Raw genomic sequence first — 20,005 nt, 5'->3', positions numbered from 1 at the left:
CAATTTATACTAATTATTAGTTACAAAACAGTGGTTTTTTTTTCTTTTTTTAAAATCGAAAGTAGTTAAAAGGGCTCTTAAGCCTTTCAAAAAAAAAAAAATTATGTATATATATATATATATAAATACTGGAACTTAATTAATTATTGTAATTAGATTCGATTAATTAATATACATTAATATTTAATATTAAATAAAAAAATGAATATGGTAACCTTTTGAAACCTATACACTAAACTTTTAGAAATTAAACATAGTCTGTAGAGTAATGTATATGAATAGATACGAGAAGAAGAAAATGTTAATGACATAAATATTAATTTATAGTTTTAAACATATATTAGAAAGTTACCCTCTGAATTAATAGAAAGTTGTATGTAAAGTGTCAATTTGGTAACCCAAAACCAACAAGAAAATGAAATGAACGGAAGCCACCGGCCGTTGGACGGAGTAATCGAAGCACCGTTTTCATTTCAACTGATCCAATTGGCTTAAACTCATCACAACAATCTCTTCTTCTCTGCTTCGATTCATCCATCTTTCTCATTTACCATACCGAAATCCCAAATTTCTTCGCACATTTTCCATCCAAATTGATTTCTGTTTACAGAATTTCACCTCAAAATGATTATTCATTCTTCGCTTTCAATTTCCAATCAGTCTCCTTCTTCTTCTCATTCGCCTCTCCCATTTGTTAAACTCCGCAACTTCTCTAATCATTCCCTCCGTTTTCGCCGGTCGATTTCAGTGATTCGATGTGAAGCTCTCGATTCCTCTTCTTCAGAGGTGGCGGTGCAGTCCTCTTATTCTTCTTCTTCTTCGGTGGGAGGTAGGGTTATGGAACCCCAAGAGGGTTCTTCCAAGGCAGGTCCATATCCCGGAGGAATGGGGCCTCACACCGGCAGAGATCCGAGTGTGAAGAAGCCTGGTTGGTTGAGGCAACGAGCTCCCCAGGGAGAGAAATTTCAGGAGGTCAAAGACTCCTTGTCTCGTTTGAATCTCAATACTGTTTGTGAAGAGGCTCAATGCCCCAACATTGGAGAGGTCTCTCTCTTTTTCTCTCTATCCTCATTAGAACTTAAAAGAGCTTATTATAGTTAACCTAGACCACCATTCTCGTAAACTTGAGTTTATTATTAGGGAGTATGGTTAACAGTTACCTCAAAGTTGTGATTTTTTATTTGAAGTTGTTTTGGTTCTGTTTTTCAGTATGTGAAAGAGCTCATTATAGTTAACTTCATACACTAATTCATTTTAGACCTTGTGATTCAAAGAACTATTCTCAGAAGATTGAGTGTACTAGGGAGTATGGTTAACTGCTACCTTAGAGTAGTGTTTTTTGATTTGAAGTTGTTTTGGATTTCTGTTTTTCAGTATGTGGATTCTGGTTTTTGTCAATGTGGGCAGCTCTTAATTGTATTCAGGACTGACTATTATATCCTCATGATCCTAATGTTTGGGCAGTGTTGGAATGGGGGAGGGGATGGAATTGCAACTGCCACAATTATGCTTCTTGGGGATACATGCACTCGGGGATGTAGATTTTGTGCTGTTAAGACTAGCAGAAACCCTGCACCTCCCGATCCAATGGAACCACTTAATACTGCTAAAGCTATTGCCAGTTGGGGGTATGTATTAACTATCCTGTATCCTCGTAAGAGAATCAACCTTCTTTTTGCCTATTAAGAGTGATTATGGATTGATGTTTATTGAACTTGATCTTGCATTGATAATGTTGACATATATCTAATTGGCAGAATGTGTTTACATGGTTGTTAAGACTATTCTTCTTTTTCTTCTTTCTTTATTCTCTTTATCAAATAGTTAACAGAGAAATTTCTCTATGTTCTCATCTATTTGTTTTATTAATGGGTGTAACTAATTTTTAATAATATTGAATTGTTTTTCTGTATTGTCTTTTAGTGTGGATTACATCGTCTTAACAAGTGTAGACCGTGATGATATTCCTGATGGAGGAAGTGGGCATTTTGCTCAAACAGTTAAAGCAATGAAGGTTGAATAGATTTTTCTACAATAATTTTTGTCTCCTTATTGATAAACTGAATTGTTGAAGGTTTCTTGGAAAAGTTACTAGAAATCTGATTAGTCTTAGTGAATCTATTCTGTAGGAACTTAAGCCCGAGATAATGGTTGAATGCTTAACTTCTGATTTCCGAGGTGACTTAAAGGCTGTGGAGACTCTTGTTCACTCAGGGTTAGATGTATTTGCTCACAATATCGAGACTGTGAAACGGCTTCAAAGAATTGTTAGAGATCCTCGAGCTGGGTAAGTTGTGTTACCAATTAACTTTGTTTCAGTCCTGTCTCTAGACTTGAGTGTGTATTGACTTAAGGTCCTAATTACTATATATAAAATCATTAGGTGAAAGAAATCCTTAAAGAGATTGAAAGGAAATAATGGCATTTAGCTTCTTATGGATTGTAAGCAAAGAAAACTATGTCCGTAGTTTCTATTTTAGTAATATTTAAGAATACAAAACTCAGACCTGACATTTGTTTCATGAAAAAACGAGGATTTCTCAAAGTCAAATACGCTATAATTTTGGACACCACCTTGTTTGACACTGATTCATTTTTCCAAGTTTAGTTTTCTTGCCCATTCTAGTCTACATGGCATCGACCTTCTCATAATAAGATAAAAAACTTTATTTGAATGACCGTTCGATGCACACTTGTTTTATTACCATTATGGTAAAAGTCCTTTTACAAATTACAACTAGTAACTTGTGGGTGTGATGGAATCTGGTTTTTGTGCTTCCATTCTTTTCAACTAAACTTTGTTTTGAAAATTTTACAAAAGCTAGTAAGCAAGGGCTTCAACCAATATGGAACTCTTCAGTTTTTTTCCTTTACTTGTGATCCGTGCCCCACCTAGTCGAGAGTCTTACAATCAGTTTGATTCTATGCAGTTATGACCAAAGCTTAGCCGTGCTAAAACATGCAAAGCACAGTAAGGAGGGGATGATAACCAAATCTTCAATCATGCTAGGGCTTGGAGAATCCGATGATGAATTGAAGGAAGCTCTTGCTGATTTAAGGGCCATAGATGTGGATATTCTTACACTTGGGCAGTATTTGCAGGTTTGTTAATACTTGGAACTTACTCGTTCAGTCATATTCCTTGCTTTGAAAGAAAATTATCCTCGCTTCAATTTTCCTGCCATGGAACCAACTTAACTGAATGAAGACGAGTCAAGTTTGTCCGAGTTTTGACCGTTCTTAATTCAGTTTCAACTATTCTTAGTTCTTTTTCTTCGTTGCTCGTAATGGTTATAGTGTATATCATTTTTGCAATCCCCTTGGGTGTTTCGTCTGATAACCGCTTAGCTAGGGCCTGCATCAGCTCATGCATATTAGCAGTTTGAGTAAACTTGTTGATGATTAACTCATTAATAATAATAAACGGTTGTCCTCTTGCAGCCCACCCCATTACACCTGACTGTCAAAGAATACGTCACACCTGAAAAGTTTGCATTCTGGAAAGAATATGGGGAGTCGATTGGATTCCGATACGTGGCCAGTGGGCCCTTGGTAAGCTTTATATGTAACGTATAATTCTCCGTCCATTGCCAACACTACTGCATCCATTTCCTAGACCATTATTGCTACCAAAATGAATTCATTTGATACTTCTTTCCCTATATGTTCAGGTTCGATCATCATATCGGGCAGGCGAGCTCTTCGTCCAAACCATGGTTAGAGAAAGGGTCAAAAGCTCAACTGCAAATTGAAAAAATCAGCACTCCCAGCTGTGACGTTTTTCGAGTCATTGGTCAAGCTGTAAAATAGAAAAAATGGAGGGAGAGGAATGATTTTTAAAGGAAGAAGCCATTGTCGACAACATTGAATACATGGCCAACTTAGCAAATGGTATGGCTCTCCGGAGTTGGTTTCTTCTCTCAATTTTTGATGAACGTTGCTGGCTATTATTACACTTGCATTGACCCCCATTTTTGTCTTGTTTTAAGAACAATTATTTAAAATCTCTCATCATTTTTATTTTTATTTTTTTGATTTTAGATCCAATAGGGGATGGAAGATTCAAACAAAATAATAATAACAATAAACAATAGTAGTGTAATAATTTTTTTTTTTTTTTGGGGGGGGGGGGGGGGGGGGGGGAATGAGATCTCAATTATATGTCTAGCCTCTATTATTGATTCTATGTATGAATGTTTACTGATTCCTACATTTTTAATCACTATTTAGTAAAATAAAAGCTCTTGTTTCTTGTTTCTTTTAATCTAATCTTATTTTTTGTTTTTGTTTTTTAAAATTGAACGTACAAACACTACTTCCTATCTTCAAGTTTCTTTCTTTGTCGTCTATATTCTACAAATGTGTTAAAAAACTAACATTTGAAAACTAAAAAGGAGTAAGTATACAAAGTTGTTTTTTATTTCACAATTTGCCTAGAAATTCAACCATTAGTTAGAAATAAATTATAGTTAGAAATAAATACAAATTAGGGTAAAACATGAAGAATAAATAGATTGGATTTTCAAAATTTAAAACAAAAAACACTTACTAAATGGGGTATAAATTATACAAAACACTATTGAATTTACAGATTGATGTGATCAATGAAGACAGTTGAAACTTTTAGAAATTTAAGATCAGTATTGAAATCAAACCTACAAGTTCATTGACTTGTAACAATTAGGTAAAAATAAATTATGAACAATTTAAACTCAAGATACATATTTTGGGTAAGGATTATCACTATCAACCCATAATAAATTCCAAAATGAACTATTCATTCTTTTGTGTAACTAAACTCAATCGAAAATAAAAATGTGAGACTCACTTTATTCTCATCGATAACATTTGTTTAGAACGAGAACAAAACCGTCACTCCAAAGTTGGGAATCTCATTTTAATTTTATAATGGTGATCAATCTCATTCTCGTTCCTTATTCTACTTTATTTCCATTTTAAATATACTTTACGAGATTTGTCATATCTCTCATTTAGATTAACTTCCTCTAACATTTTTGTTTTGTATTATTATTTTTTTTGTTGTATTTCTTTTTTAAAAAGTCATAGATTTCGTCCATCATTGTCTATCAATATCTCTCATCATAGAATCTTAAATTTTGCTCCATTTTGTAAATGTTTTCAATAGTTTTGTCATTTACAATAATTTTTCTAAATCAGCGACAATTTATTTTTAGTTATGGTAGATAACAATTTTAAAGATTATAATAAAGTGTAGCGAACATTTTTAAAAAAAAGTTGCAAATACAACAAAATCTATTAACGATAAACTTTTATAGTATAATAGTGATAGATTTGCATCATTGATAGATTATGATAGATTTTGTTATATGTATAATTTTTTTTAAAATATCGCTATTTATATTAATGTTTTGAATTTAATTATTATATTATAACCATTCCTTTAATTGTGGTGATGTCATTAATTCGTTTGAAAAAAAAAAGGAATGCATAGAATTGAAAAAAACACACCAAAGAAATGCCAATTTTCATTTGGTCATTGTCACATTGGATTTAATATAATTCAACAAAATGTTTCACACGACTTTCGAAATACTTCTCTGTCCAAAATTCAAAAACATTCGAAATTTTGTTGAGATTTTCAAACTCACCTTTTTGTTTATTTATTTTCTCGAAAATAGTAATTAAAATGAAAACAAATCTTCCATCTATTTCTTATTTTTAAGGAAGAATAATATTTAAGTATAAATTTCTATTTTTGCTTTTACCTTTTCTTGAGTAAAAACTATAAAAATTATATAATTATCGAGTTAGTCTCGCACATGTCTTAATACTTAATAAAACCGATAAACATGTCACATAATCAAACTAAATCGATCGACCAAAATACATAGGTCAAAATATTATTAATTTAAATATTAAAATAATTTCAAAAAAAGTCTCAATTCAAACTATGAGTTAACATGGAGATTTTAATAAATAAAAATGATTATGAAACTTTTAACCTCGAGAGAAAAACATATGATAAGCCTTAACCACCCACAATCGGTGAAGACACTTATGCTAAAATGGTCAAATATTAAAGTATTACGTTATACTATAATAGAAATCTTTTTGGCACTTCACTATTCGTATTTACATCTTTTTGTTTTTTGGATTCAACTGTTAGAAGCATGAAAATTAATTAATCGACAATTGAATGTAAATTATAAACACTTTAGATATGACGAGTAAATTATTTTTTATTTATTTATAGTATATTCATATCAATTACATTTTTTTAATGTCTTATGAATTTTTTTTATAACATAGGTCTCCTCTAATCACAATTGTATTTTCTATTTTTATTTTTGAAAATTAAGCTTATAACACGATTTTTGCCTTCTCCAGTTTTTTATTTTGATATACACTTAGTTTGAAAAATCAAGCCAAATTAATTTACAAAAATAGCTTAAATCATATTTTGATCCCTAAACTTTGTGTCTTGTTCTATCCTGATTGTTTTGAACCTAAAAAAATTTAAAGATGGAATAACCTTCAATATTTGGACTATTAGACTCTAGATTAAATATTGTTAATTTATTCTAAAAATCTTTTATGTCGACACGAAAATATATTTAATGCACTTGAATCAAACAAACCAAAAAACTAAAATTGTTCCTTTTTTTTTCCTCCAAAACTCAACCTTTTCACGTTCCACACCCATATTATTATTTTAAAAAATTGGAATCTTGAAAATAATAAGAACATTAAACATAATAAAATAAAATAAAACTAGCATTTTGGTGTTAATATTCATGATAAGTGAAAAAAAAAATCAAGAACAACCAACGTAGAAAATAAACTCTAGAAATTACAAATAAATATTTTAATAACTACTCAAATTAAATTCATATGATAAATCTAACTAAACATAGAAATCACGTAATAGTGGTATGAACAAAGTAATCTCTTCTTAATGTTTTAAAGACTAAAACATACATTCTAAAAAAAATCAAAGAATAGAGCAAAATACAAAGTTTAGATATCAAAATAAGATTTATGCATTTTTTTTTAAAATTTGACGACAAATTCAACCACTATCTATATCTATACAAATTAGTATAAGAATCGAGAAGAAAATAGACTTAATTTAAAAAACCAAAATCGGTTATAATTAACACAAATTTGGAGGGTAATTGGTTGGATAAAAAACGTGGGGATTTGAATTCATTTAGAAAGTGGTTTTTGGGGGAAAAGAAAAAGGCAAAGCAAAACCTTGAAAGTTAAAAACAACTGTCGGACGCTTGATTTGTGTAATTCAAAAACAAGTGGCTAACCTTCCATTGTTTTCAACTATTTTAATGTTAAAACTATGCAATAACCATACAAATCTTTCTCTTTTTCATTCTTCTTTATAGCCTACTTAATTAGCTCTATATATATACTCTAATAACTCGAATTTTATTTAATAAAATTACTGTAGAGACACAACAGTTTGATTATAACTTGATATTAGTAACTTTTATTAACATTATCATCCATCTAAGTTTAGATGAATTAGATATCTATTATATATTATATTGTAGTTTTTGTACGAAAATAAGATTTGTTTGAACTATTAATTTCGAGGTTGGAAGTCGATGTTTTTATCTTGTTTGATCATTTTAGATTAATATAATATGATGCAAAATAAACTAATGAGTGATTGGGTTTTGTTTAGAGATTAAATGGTGTGTGTAGGATAATTTGAACTTACACTTTTTTTTTTTGGTAGATGACAAGTTTAATAGAATGGTGTAATTTATTTAATGAAAATAATTAGACGAAGGAAAATGTAGTTTACAAATCACTTCTATGAATTATTGTTATAGGAAATAAAGATTTAGTCCATGAACTTTCATTTGTAATGGTTTACTCATTGTACTTTTAAATTTGTAATAATCTAGTTGTTATACTTCCAAGTTTATAATATACAATAAAGGAATAAAAGAATAATAAGTCGAAAGGAAAATGGGTTCGGTTGACATTGATCCAAGCCCATAAAACAGAAAAATGATCAACATCTGATGAACCTAGAATTAACCAAAAAGGAATGTAACCCTAAAAACGTTGGATAAGAATGTTGGGTTGGTTGGACTCAAGAATCCTTGAAGAGGCGACATTGACAGAAACGTACCCTGATTAGATAAGGAAGAGGAAGATGGTAAAAACGTATAAATAAAGACCGAGAACAACATAAGCTGTCCAATCAGTATCAAATACTCTCTTTTCCTTCCAACCGAGTACACCACACACAATTTTTCAATTCACTATTTGTTATTCCATACGGATCAAATACATGTTTCAACTTACTATTTATTATTCCATAGGGATTAAAATACATTTTGCTTAGTCAAAACTTGACATTATTCGACATTGTCAATTTTAATTACATCACAACTTTGTCGTTATAATTTACAAATAAACTCGATCCCTAATCGATTTATCAGTCCACGTTACTCTATAAATAACAAGCATTTACAAAATATGAGGTATAAAAATTAAAATTCACTAAATTAATACAAATTTAAAAGTGGAAATTAAAAAAGAAATCAGCATGAATTAAAGTTTGCTTAAATGGTGACACAAAACCCATGGACAAAAAATGGTTTTGTAGCATAAAAAGTAAAGAAAGCAATAATTGATGGCATCTTACTTGTCATCCCAAAAGTAATAAAAATGAAATAAAGTATTTGATATGCAAAATGGAATAATGGTGGAATATTCCCATTTGTCTTGTCACGCAAGTAATCTATTCTTAATGAAACGCGCCCATTGTTAATGGAAGCCTCAGTCCAAATTACAATTTTACCCCTACAACATTACCACGCACACAGTTTCTTTTCTTTTTCATTTTCTTCCTTTTTTTCTTTTTTTACCCAAGGTGGATTTTGTAATTCTCCACTCACTTTTTGTTTTTTTTTTTTACCCAAATCCATAAACTATATATAACAAAATTATTAAAAGATAAATTTAATTGTATTTAATTTTTTTTATGAAATACAAATATTTTATCAATTGTTTTATTTTTAACAAATTTTTATTGTGAATTTGATCCTATATTTTTAAAAAATAAAACTTTCTTTATGATAAAAGTTTAACATTTAAAATATGATTTAATTATTTAAAATAATAAAAGACAAGATATTTATAAAAACCGTAAGATTTTAAATTTTATCGATGATAAAAATCTATTTATTTATGTTTATTAATGTTAATTAAGGTTAAAAATTTAAATTTTTATTTTATTTTGTAAATATTTTGATTTAATTTGCTAATTTGAAATTGCTGATTGTAAATATTATTCATAAATTTGGTTAATAAATACTTTTGGTTTCTAGAACTTTCTACAATAGTAATAATTTAATCATTCGATTTTTGTTTATAATGAATTAGTCATTGTATTTTTAATTTTCTATCAATTTAGTCCTCAATATAACAAAGTTTATAAGAATTTGATGTCAACTTTTAGAAATTTAAGCATTGTATTTTATAAAATTATTGAGTCTCTAAGTAGTCTATTAATTTATTTCTACAAAAAAGAAAGCTCATTAAATTTTTACATTTAATTTTATAGTAAAAACTAAATTGTTGCATAATAAAATCTAATAACTAAATTGTTATAAAATTGGAAATTTGACCGTTACAAACTAAACTTATATCTTTGTAGAATTTTAGAAATTAAAACTAAATTTCTTTTTTCAACTTATAAAATAAACTTTAATTTAATCCAATAAAAATCACATATTTTTATAGTTTCAACCTAGTAATAAATCACACACACATATATATATTTTAATCTCTGATTTAAGCATCATTCAATTATTTTAATGGAAATCCAAAACCTTAAAATCTCATAAGAGAGGAAGAAGAAGAAGAAGGCAACTTAAGCACTTATTAAACTAAGTGTGGCAGTAGTGAGTATTGTTAAATATATTAGTGGTGGAGTTGCATCTATACTCTATTATTTTAATAACAATACTCAAAAAGACAAATTGTTTTAATAAACTTTTGTATTATAAAGCTATTTTCATGATTGCCAACTATGCATGGACACGGACATCTCAATTTATAATTCCAATTTATGCTAAAACGTCCATCTGAACATTTTCATATACAGTAAAATAAACTAAAATATTTTTAAAGTAAAGTAAAGTTTTGGATTTATCGATATGTGTACATACTTATCATTGATAAAATGTGAAATTTTAATAAATATTTTCTATTAATTTGTCATTTATGATAAATTCCACACACATAAATATAAAATTGGCTATAGAAATAAAATTTAACCTCTCATAATTATTTTTAAGAATTAACATTTTAACAAAAAAAAAAGAGAGAACAAATATAGGAAGATTTCAATAATAGATGTGTAAGCGATCAGAAAGAGAGAAGATAGTTATGTCAATTATAAGTTTACTATGAACAAAAGAAAGGTTAAAATGTCATTTTGGTCAATTTACTTAATTTTAGTCATTGTACTTTCAAATGTTCGATTTTAGTACTTATACCTTTATATTGAAAATGCAAATAAAAACAAAAGGTAATGATAAAATCTACCATAAATTAAATTCAAAATTTTAAAAATTTGAGACTAAAATTGAACAAACCCTAAAATTCATCCAAAAAATATATTTAAAAAAAAAAACCTAAAATCAGTTTTTGGTTTTTTCTAAAGTATTTAAACTCTAAAAGGTTAAAGATGTAATTTAAGGTATTTTAAATTAAAATGTGAAAAGAAAAAGTTTCCATATAAAATTTACACTTTTTTAGGTCAAATATTTTGTATTTCGACAAATATTCTTTAATAATAATATGATTATATAATTTTACAAACGCAGTATATGTAAAGAAGCATAAACGGTGGTAGCCGAAGCTTTGAAGCACACAGAACTCAACACTACAAAACCAAACAGATTTCAAGAACTAGAAGAAGAAGAAGAATAGTTCAAGTTTGTAGTTGAAGCCATTAGTGTCCTCATCAGCAAAAGGTATACCGTATATCAATCTTTCTATCGACCAAATTTTTTCTGTTTCTGTTCAGTTTTTCTTATATTCATCATAGATTTTGCTGTTTTGCTGTTTCCTTGTTTTGCTCTTCCTAATTGTCTTCGTGTTTTTTGGATCTCTGGATTAATTTTGTATGATTTTGATAACATATGTTTCTTTTTTTTTTTTTTGGTTTGATTTCTGATTTGCTTAACTGAACCCTAGGAAGGGGAGGAAGAAATAGTAAGTTGCAGATGGCCAATATTGATATTGAAGGGATTCTTAAGGAACTTCCTAATGATGGGCGTATTCCCAAAACGAAAATTGTTTGTACTTTGGGACCTGCTTCTCGATCGGTGACTATGATCGAGAAGCTTCTTAGGGCTGGTATGAATGTTGCTCGTTTCAATTTTTCTCACGGTACACATGAGTATCATCAAGAGACTTTGAACAATCTCAGGACCGCCATGCAGAATACTCAAATCCTTTGCGCCGTCATGCTTGATACTAAGGTTTGTTGTTTTCTCCTAATATGATTTTTGCTTGAAAATGATGAGTTATGCTATTATATGAGGTAGTATTTTATTAAATTCCTTGAATATTTATCATTGGTTCTTGCTTGGGTGCTCTGGAAATGGATGGAAGAAGGATCTGGTTAATGAACTTACTTTCATCCACTTTGCGGTAGTGGATGATTGATTTTGGGAAATGAGAAAATATCCTGCTGGGTTGCTTCTTGATTCAGTTGCTATGTTAAATACATTGCAACAATGACACTTTGTTGAAATTGTTTTTTCTTATTTTTTTTCTGTCAACACGTCTAATGAAACTATTTATTTTGTAGGAAATTCACCTCATTTATACCATGCTGAATTATATATCTGTTCGAAAATCTTTCTCTGTCACATTTGATGCAAAGAAGTAAAATGTGGGTTGTATTTGAAACTTAGAAAACCTGATAAGGGAATATGTAGTCAACGAAAAGTGTTAAGTCTAGAACTTTATACATAAGAAATGGTTGGGTTCGCTACTGTATTTTGATTAATTATTATGGATCTAAATAAGGTATTGCTATCTTATAACTCCTTCATTATCCTTTCCGCAACAAATGTCTAATGTGAATATGATGTCTATTTAAGATAATTTTCCTGCTGATGTACCATCTCCCTGCAATTTTTCGTAATTCTAAGTTCTAACTATAGGGCTTCTAAAATCTCTATGCTAGTCCACGAATATATTATTTTCTGGGTAAAGATGGACCCTGGGGATTGTATATACCCTTGTACAAAATAAAGTATAGACCTACTAAAAAAAGGATTGGATTAACACCTATTTTGAGAAAGTGGATTGAATATGCATTTCTTATTAAAAAAAGGATTTAATATACACTGCATACACCAACTCATGAACTTTTGAAGAGTTCACAGATCAGAGCATACTTAGTTCACATGGTATCGTAATTTTTTAGCAGTTGCAAACTGATTTTTCATGAAGCTTCCTCTTATTCACCGTGGCAGGGACCAGAAATTCGGACTGGTTTCTTGAAGGATGGGAAACCAATTCAACTGAAAGAAGGCCAAGAAGTGATCATAACTACGGATTATAGCATCAAGGGGGATGAAGAAATGATCTCAATGAGTTATCAGAAGCTTGCTGTGGACTTGAAGCCAGGAAATAATATATTGTGTTCAGATGGCACAATCACCCTCACAGTCTTGTCTTGTGATCCAGAAGCTGGGAGGGTGGTATGTCGTTGTGAAAACACAGCAATGTTGGGAGAGAGAAAGAATGTGAATCTTCCTGGTGTAGTGGTAGATCTTCCCACTCTGACAGAAAAGGATAAAGAAGATATTCTTGGTTGGGGTGTTCCCAATAGTATTGATATGATTGCCCTTTCGTTTGTTCGCAAGGGTTCTGATCTCGTCACTGTCCGCAAGATTCTTGGCCCCCATGCCAAACATATAAAACTGATGTCAAAGGTATGTATTTTGCTTACGAGTCCCATTCGTCTTCTTCTTCTTATTATTATATTGAGTGAAAATTATTGTATTATTGTCTCTTAGCTTAGAGAGAAACATTGCTATTTTCGTTTGGGAGGGGTGTAGATTGAACGGTCTTGGATTTTACATTGCATGTGTTGCTTGACTGCACATTTTTATCAGGGAAATCAGCACCTAAAAGTATCATTTGAAGGTTACCATTGCTTATTTGCTTAAAATTCCTTCTCTCTTTTAATAATTGTCGGTCCACTAGAAGCTGTTTGGCTGACATTGTTTTGGTGTTGTCTTCCTTTTGAAATCGTTGTAGTCATTACTTCCATCTATTCATGGTGTGCACAATGTTTTTAATTCTTAGTCCTTTGATGAGTACTTTCATGGTGTGCACAATGTTTTTAATTCTTAGTCCTTTGATGAGTACTTTATTTGCAGGCTAGTTGAGTGGGTCGAGGAATCACTCCCTATCGTATTTGACTCTTTATGCAATGATTCAATGTTTTAAGGCTTTCTTTGTAGATAATTTTCATTTTGTATATATCTTCAAAGATAATGTTCTTTGGATGTCTTTATATCTGTTGGATTAAACGTTCATTTCTCTTTTAATTTGAATACCCAAGGTTGAGAACCAGGAGGGAGTTATCAATTTTGATGAAATTTTGCGTGAGACTGATGCATTCATGGTTGCTCGAGGTGATCTTGGAATGGAAATTCCAGTTGAGAAGATCTTCTTGGCACAAAAAATGATGATTTACAAGTGTAATCTTGCTGGCAAGCCTGTGGTTACAGCTACACAGATGCTTGAATCAATGATCAAATCTCCACGGCCAACCCGTGCAGAGGCTACAGATGTCGCTAATGCTGTTCTTGATGGCACTGATTGCGTTATGCTTAGTGGTGAGAGTGCAGCTGGGTCTTACCCTGAAATTGCTGTAAAGATCATGGCTCGTATTTGTATTGAAGCAGAATCATCCTTGGACTATGGTGTTGTTTTTAAGGAGATGATAAGGGCCACCCCACTTCCAATGAGTCCATTGGAGAGTCTTGCTTCCTCAGCCGTTCGAACTGCTAACAAGGCAAGAGCAAAACTCATCGTCGTGTTGACTCGTGGTGGAACCACTGCCAAGTTGGTTGCTAAGTATAGGCCAGCTGTTCCCATCCTCTCAGTCGTCGTTCCAGTTTTAACTACCGATTCTTTCGATTGGACTTGCAGCGACGAATCCCCAGCCAGACACAGCCTGATCCACAGAGGCTTGATTCCTATATTGGCTGAAGGATCTGCTAAGGCCACAGATGCCGAATCCACAGAAGTAATACTTGAAGCTGCACTGAAATCCGCTATGGGGAAAGGACTGTGCAAACCTGGGGATGCCATTGTCGCACTTCACCGAATTGGAGCTGCCTCCGTCATCAAGATATGCATTGTGAAATGAATCAAATAAACAAGCAAATTCGGCATCTGACTCCTTCATCCAGAAGTTGCTCAGGTGCATCCTTTATCTTTATATAACTTTGCAGTCTGGTCTCGATCTATGCTTTTGCTATTTATTATATAAATATAGTTATTTTTAGTATTTCACCTAAAGAGGGTTGAACTAGTAATTTTGATTTTCTTGTTGTGAAAGAGGGGTGGATATCCCCTTGAAATTTTTTTTGGACTGCTTATTGTGTGACCTTAAAAAGTAGGGGAAGTAAGAATTTGAAACAATCAACTTTCATAAACTTTTGTTCTTGAAATTCCCAAAATTTTGTGCCCTAATTTTTGTTTTTTTTTGTAGAACTCAAAATCCATTTGTGTACTCTCATCATGTGACAATCTGAAACAGATCCTTTGGATGGATTTTGTTATATGAGTTTTATTTCATAGTAGTTCAGTTTTCAATTATATATGCTTCCCTTTATATTAATTTGGTGTCTTTATTCATCTATAATTTTAATACCTTTTTAAGGATTTTTTTTTCTCCTTAAAAACTATGGTGTCTAAATCATTATTAATTTTATCAATCTAAATTTTTAAATCTTATTATGCTGTGTAGTGTATTATATAACATAGCTTGTAGTTTCTCATTTTGAAAGGAAAAATTTTAGTTAGGGAAAAAAATATATAAAAAGAATGGATAAATATCTTTTTCATTCAATTTAGTTTCAAATGATAATTGGATTGTGGTAAAATAAAAAAAATAGGTTTGACTATTGGCATGCAAATTTTGTATTAACAAAAAGTTTAACAATATAAGTTAAGGAAAATTTAAAAAAAGAAAATTTGATAAAATATTTAAAATTTTAGGTAATAATAAAGTATATGTTTCTTCCTATCATATTGATTGATAGATAATAATAAAGTATATTAGTATCCTATTAAAAATTTTGCAATATTTTAGTTTATTTTAATATATTTAAAAATCTCTTTATCAATATTTTAGGGCAAATATAATCATTAAAGCATATTTTTTGAAAAATGTAAATATAGCGTGGTGTTAGAATTTTTCTTTAAAAAATGATAATCAATATTAATATAAAAAGTAAAATAAAATAAATATTAATATTAATATGGACATTATTATTTAATTGTTTCAATACAATGAGAATCTCCATATTGATGAAATATTTGCTAATTATGGACCATTATTATTATTATTATTATTATTTTGTTACCATCTTATGATGTATGATAATAAAAGTGAAATCATCACAATACTCTCTAACAACTCTGAATTTATATATAACAAATCAAACACATTACGTATTCTATTTCTAACATTATTTGTCAGGGTCAAAGTAAATCACGTGGTCTTGGACTTCATATGGTCCATCCAACTAATAAAAGGGACAAAATTTTGGATTTAAATATATCCTTTTCAAAGAAAGGTTGAATTATTAGTGTTCAAAAATAATTATAAAAAAAAGCTCTTAAATATTATTATTTTCCTCAAAAGGTCCACAACACTTAAAACATTTTCTAATGGATTTGTCAAGATCTTCCTTTTACTTATATCACATCATCTTACATTAATTTTCCCCTTATTTCTTTTTTTTTTTTTTTCTTTTTTTCTTTTTTTCTTTTTCTTTTTGGCTTTTGAGATAAAATAATTAATTGATTTAGTGCCTTTGACTAAAGGAAAAAAAAGGGTGTTTTTTTTTTTTTTTTAACAAATGTCTTGTTTGTTTATTTAAAGATTAGTAATTATATTCAAAATAATTAAGTATATTGTGTCATTTTTAATGATAGAAGTGTATCATTGATATAACATGTAATAAATATTGACCTATTACCATAAGAGTATCAACCATAGAAGTTTGATAGACTTTTCTATATTTATAATTTTAGTCTATATTTATAAAAAAATTTTAAAAAATTGATATATACTTACTGATTATTCTAAAAATTTCTACTCATTATAATTTTTCATATATCAGCTTTTATCTCCTTAAAACAAACCAAACCCATTGGAGAGAGAAAATGTAGCAAAGTATTTTTAAAATTAAAATCAAATATTAATCTTCTAGTAATATTTCTCAAAGAAACTTTCAAACAGATAAGGGCCGTTTGGCCCAAGGGTTTATTTTATGTCTTAAAACTCATAGATAGTAAATATATTTTATTGACCGTTATTAATAAAGTATTTTATTGTAACATTTCAATAAGTATTATTGATTATTAGTTTTGTCTTAATAACCTAAATCCAATAAACTATCATCCTAATTTGTTTGATAAGTCTTGAACAGGATGTGGAGACATACAGAAATTAATGGTCAAGATCAGCTTAATGGATTTATAGTATAGGGTTAAGGCTAGATACCTTATCCTAGTAACATCGTGGATACGATTCACTTTGTATTTGATACAAACGCATTGATCCAATGCGTTTATGTATGTGACATGCAAGTGAGGGTATCTTATGCAATGAGTTTGCATAAGATCAGACCACGAAATAGTAATCACTAAATGTAACTTCATTAACTAGTTGGATTTCTATTTCATTATGATGATCGATTTAGGTAACTTAGTCTTAATATTGAGTGTATTATGAACTCCTGTTCACGAGAGATTGTCCTTTGACTTGTACGGGTAAGAGTGGCCAGATTGTCGATTCAACATGCTTATCATTTTGGGGACAATATCGAGTGGGAGTGGGGAGTTGGGAACATAATCATACAAAATGGAATTCACTCATTCCCGATTTTAAGGTAAGTAGATAAGTGTTTCTTTAAATGATGTCTCTAAGACTTGAACAAAGGGCCTTACCCTCATTATGGTACGAGAGGGGTTTATGTTTATTGGTTCGACCATAAACATGTTGTTCATTAGAGGAACACTGATATTTAAGGACTAGAAGTAACCCAGAGGTAAAACGGTAATTTGACCAAACTGGTGTTACGAACACTTGTGAAAAACTAACTTGTTAGTATTGGTCTATATCTGTGGACACAAAAATATATCTAAAGTGAGAAGAGTTCAGTTGTGAGTTTTTAGTGAAGTGTACACACAATCAACGAATATTGATTAATGTGGTTAATGAGTTTAGTCAATTAATCTCATATTGTTGTATCTTTTGATCTCTAGGTCCATTAGGTCTCTTTCATAACTCGTAAAAGGTAATGAGATTTAATTTTATTGATTGTAATTTGAAATGTTCAAATTTACTTTGAGAATTAATATAATGTATGGTGATACATTGCAATATAAAGTTTATATTTTAATTAAATTTTATTATATAAATTTAATTTTGGATATGATTCAAAATTAATTTATGAGAGAATAAAATATTTGAATAAATTCAAATATTAATTTAATGTGAATTAGATTCATATTAAAACTATAGGTTAAAACTTAATGTATATATGATACATATTAAAACTATAGGTTACGAGAAAAATTTATATTTGAATATGATTCAAATTTGAATTAAATTAAATATAAGATATTTAATTTAACAATTAATTAAGTTTAATTTGATTTAATTAAATTAAAACTATAAGATATGTGAGAGATATTCATTTAAATATGGTTTAAATGAAACATTAATTAAATATGATTTAATTAATTAAAATTATTTTAATATATATTAATTAGATAAATCATATTAAATTAATAGAAAACGTGATGGTTTTACCACGTTCCCATTTATTATCTCAACTTCTTAGTTCTTCTATCTGAAGAACTGTTTTGTGATTCTGTATATGTTCAAATTCTCTCTGGAAAAGAAAATTTTTCTCTGAAAAAAAATTCATTCCAATTGGTTCCCACAGACCAAATCTCAACTAGAGAATAAGAAGGTTTCAAAGTGGTGGTGTCTCCCAATTTAGAGTTTTGTAGATACAGATACGTCAACGATCGTAAGTTTCCAATTCTCTGTATTTCTGTTATTCCATTATTTCAAAGCATGCTTAGCCATAGATAAAGTTTTGCCAATGTATTGAAATTTTTTAGGTTCCCAGTTCGTAATTAAATTGAGGTATCTGTTAATTCTTCCACTGCGCAGGGCTTTTATCCTTTTCGGGTTATCACTGTTGAGTTGGGTTATGGTAATCCAACCATTGTTTGCGGGAAGGGTTATCATAACTCTTCTTCTCTCTCTCCTTCTTAAAACATCTTTCAACTCTCCATAACCCTACCTTTTCAACTCTCCCATAGTTTTACTATTTTATTTATTTTTTAAATATTATTCTTTTATTTATCAAATGTCATTTGTTTTTAATTAATTTAATGATCTTAAAAAAATATTATTTTTTAATTATATTTTATTTACGAAATTAATTTTAATTGCGATTAGTTTACGCATTTAGATGTCGTATTTAACTTTTTCTATTTTTAAATTTTATTATTTCATGCCTTTTATTTTTTTTTCACATTTTCAAATATTTTATTTTAAAACTAATCTTATATCTAAACTATTTCGGATAAGTTTAAATTAAATGAATTTCTAAATTTTTTTTGTTAAATTTATAAAAAATCAAAACAAAATTAGATTAGACGATTTAATATTAAATTAAATAACATTTGAATCCTTACATAACCAAAATGTATAAAAAATATTTTAAAAATGATTTAAACTTTAAATGTATAGGATTTTTCTTTAAAAGAATTCAATTTGGTGGCGAGATTTAATTTAAGATTTATTTCAATTAAATTTTGAATCTAAAATTTTTACCAAATTATGCTCGTACTTTTCAAAATGTAGTCTTTCACTTTCTTCTTCCTTATTTTTATATTTTCATTAATTCATTATAATTTTTATTTTAAAAGAAAAAACAGTAATTTATTCAACCGTAATGATTACTTAAAAAAAGTTGAAATTTCAGGTTGTATTTAGCGAAATTAAGACAAATTATTTTACGAAAACTAGGACGATTTGTTAAATTAAATATGTGAAATTCGTGCACCGGATTTAAAATATGAATTTTAGAAAAAATATTTCCACTTAGCGATTATTTAAAAAAGATTTGGCTAATTGTATTATGAAAACTAGGACGATTTCGTAAATTAAATATAAAAAATTTGTGTATTTGAGTTAAAATATGAATTAAAAAATTAATAATTTATTTGCACGTAACAATTACGTAAAAAATGTTGAAAATAGACGTCATATTTAAAGAAATTAATGGAAATTGTTTTACGAAAATAGGACATATTGGGAAATTAAATATACAAAATTTGTGTTGGATTTAGAATACAAATATTTTTTAAAACTAAGAATTTCTTCGCGAGTAACGTAGAAAAACGTTAAAAATGGACGTCACATTTAAAGAAATTACTTAAAATTGTTTTATGAAAATATAATAATTTGGTAAATTAAATATACGAAACTTGTATAATAATTAAAAAATGTATAATAATTAAAAATTTCATAACACTACCTACAAAATCCTTTACCCAAACAAATCTTACTGTAACACTATTATAACACACTTACATAACCCTTCCCCTAAATACATCTTATTCATAACACTATTGTAACCCTATCCACATAACCTTTCCTCCAAACATATCTTTATCATATAACTACATTTTTAAACTC

At 29.1% G+C, this 20,005-nt stretch overlaps 2 protein-coding genes across 4 annotated transcripts; both read left to right on the top strand.

The window, feature by feature from the left end:
* Window positions 1-372: 372 nt before the first annotated feature.
* Window positions 373-4,105, top strand: LOC103488790 (lipoyl synthase, chloroplastic). Its single transcript, XM_008447686.3, has 7 exons — window positions 373-1,044; window positions 1,465-1,628; window positions 1,924-2,014; window positions 2,130-2,287; window positions 2,931-3,102; window positions 3,442-3,552; window positions 3,672-4,105. The coding sequence occupies exons 1-7, from the start codon at window positions 625-627 to the stop codon at window positions 3,750-3,752; spliced, it is 1,197 nt and encodes a 398-aa protein (XP_008445908.1). The 5' UTR covers window positions 373-624; the 3' UTR covers window positions 3,753-4,105.
* A 6,686-nt stretch (window positions 4,106-10,791) lies between these two features.
* Window positions 10,792-18,589, top strand: LOC103488792 (pyruvate kinase, cytosolic isozyme). Of its 3 annotated transcripts, none has more exons than XR_007824444.1 (5): window positions 10,825-10,994; window positions 11,218-11,504; window positions 12,510-12,971; window positions 13,607-14,473; window positions 18,237-18,589. XR_007824444.1 is itself a non-coding variant. In XM_008447687.3 (4 exons), the coding sequence occupies exons 2-4, from the start codon at window positions 11,247-11,249 to the stop codon at window positions 14,417-14,419; spliced, it is 1,533 nt and encodes a 510-aa protein (XP_008445909.1). In that variant the 5' UTR covers window positions 10,792-10,994; window positions 11,218-11,246; the 3' UTR covers window positions 14,420-14,732. The 3 variants fall into 3 exon arrangements, 1 of the variants encoding a protein (XP_008445909.1); XR_007824443.1 differs by lacking the exon at window positions 18,237-18,589 and adding an exon at window positions 14,765-15,009; XM_008447687.3 differs by lacking the exon at window positions 18,237-18,589 and having other exon boundaries at window positions 10,792-10,994; window positions 13,607-14,732.
* The last annotated feature ends 1,416 nt before the right edge of the window (window positions 18,590-20,005 follow it).

The sequence above is a fragment of the Cucumis melo genome, chromosome 10 (genome assembly GCF_025177605.1).
Source record: "Cucumis melo cultivar AY chromosome 10, USDA_Cmelo_AY_1.0, whole genome shotgun sequence".
In the NCBI taxonomy this organism is placed as follows: Eukaryota; Viridiplantae; Streptophyta; class Magnoliopsida; order Cucurbitales; family Cucurbitaceae; genus Cucumis; species Cucumis melo.
The sequence above is the reverse complement of the archived record's forward strand: the minus strand, read 5'-3'. Positions and strand labels throughout refer to the sequence as shown.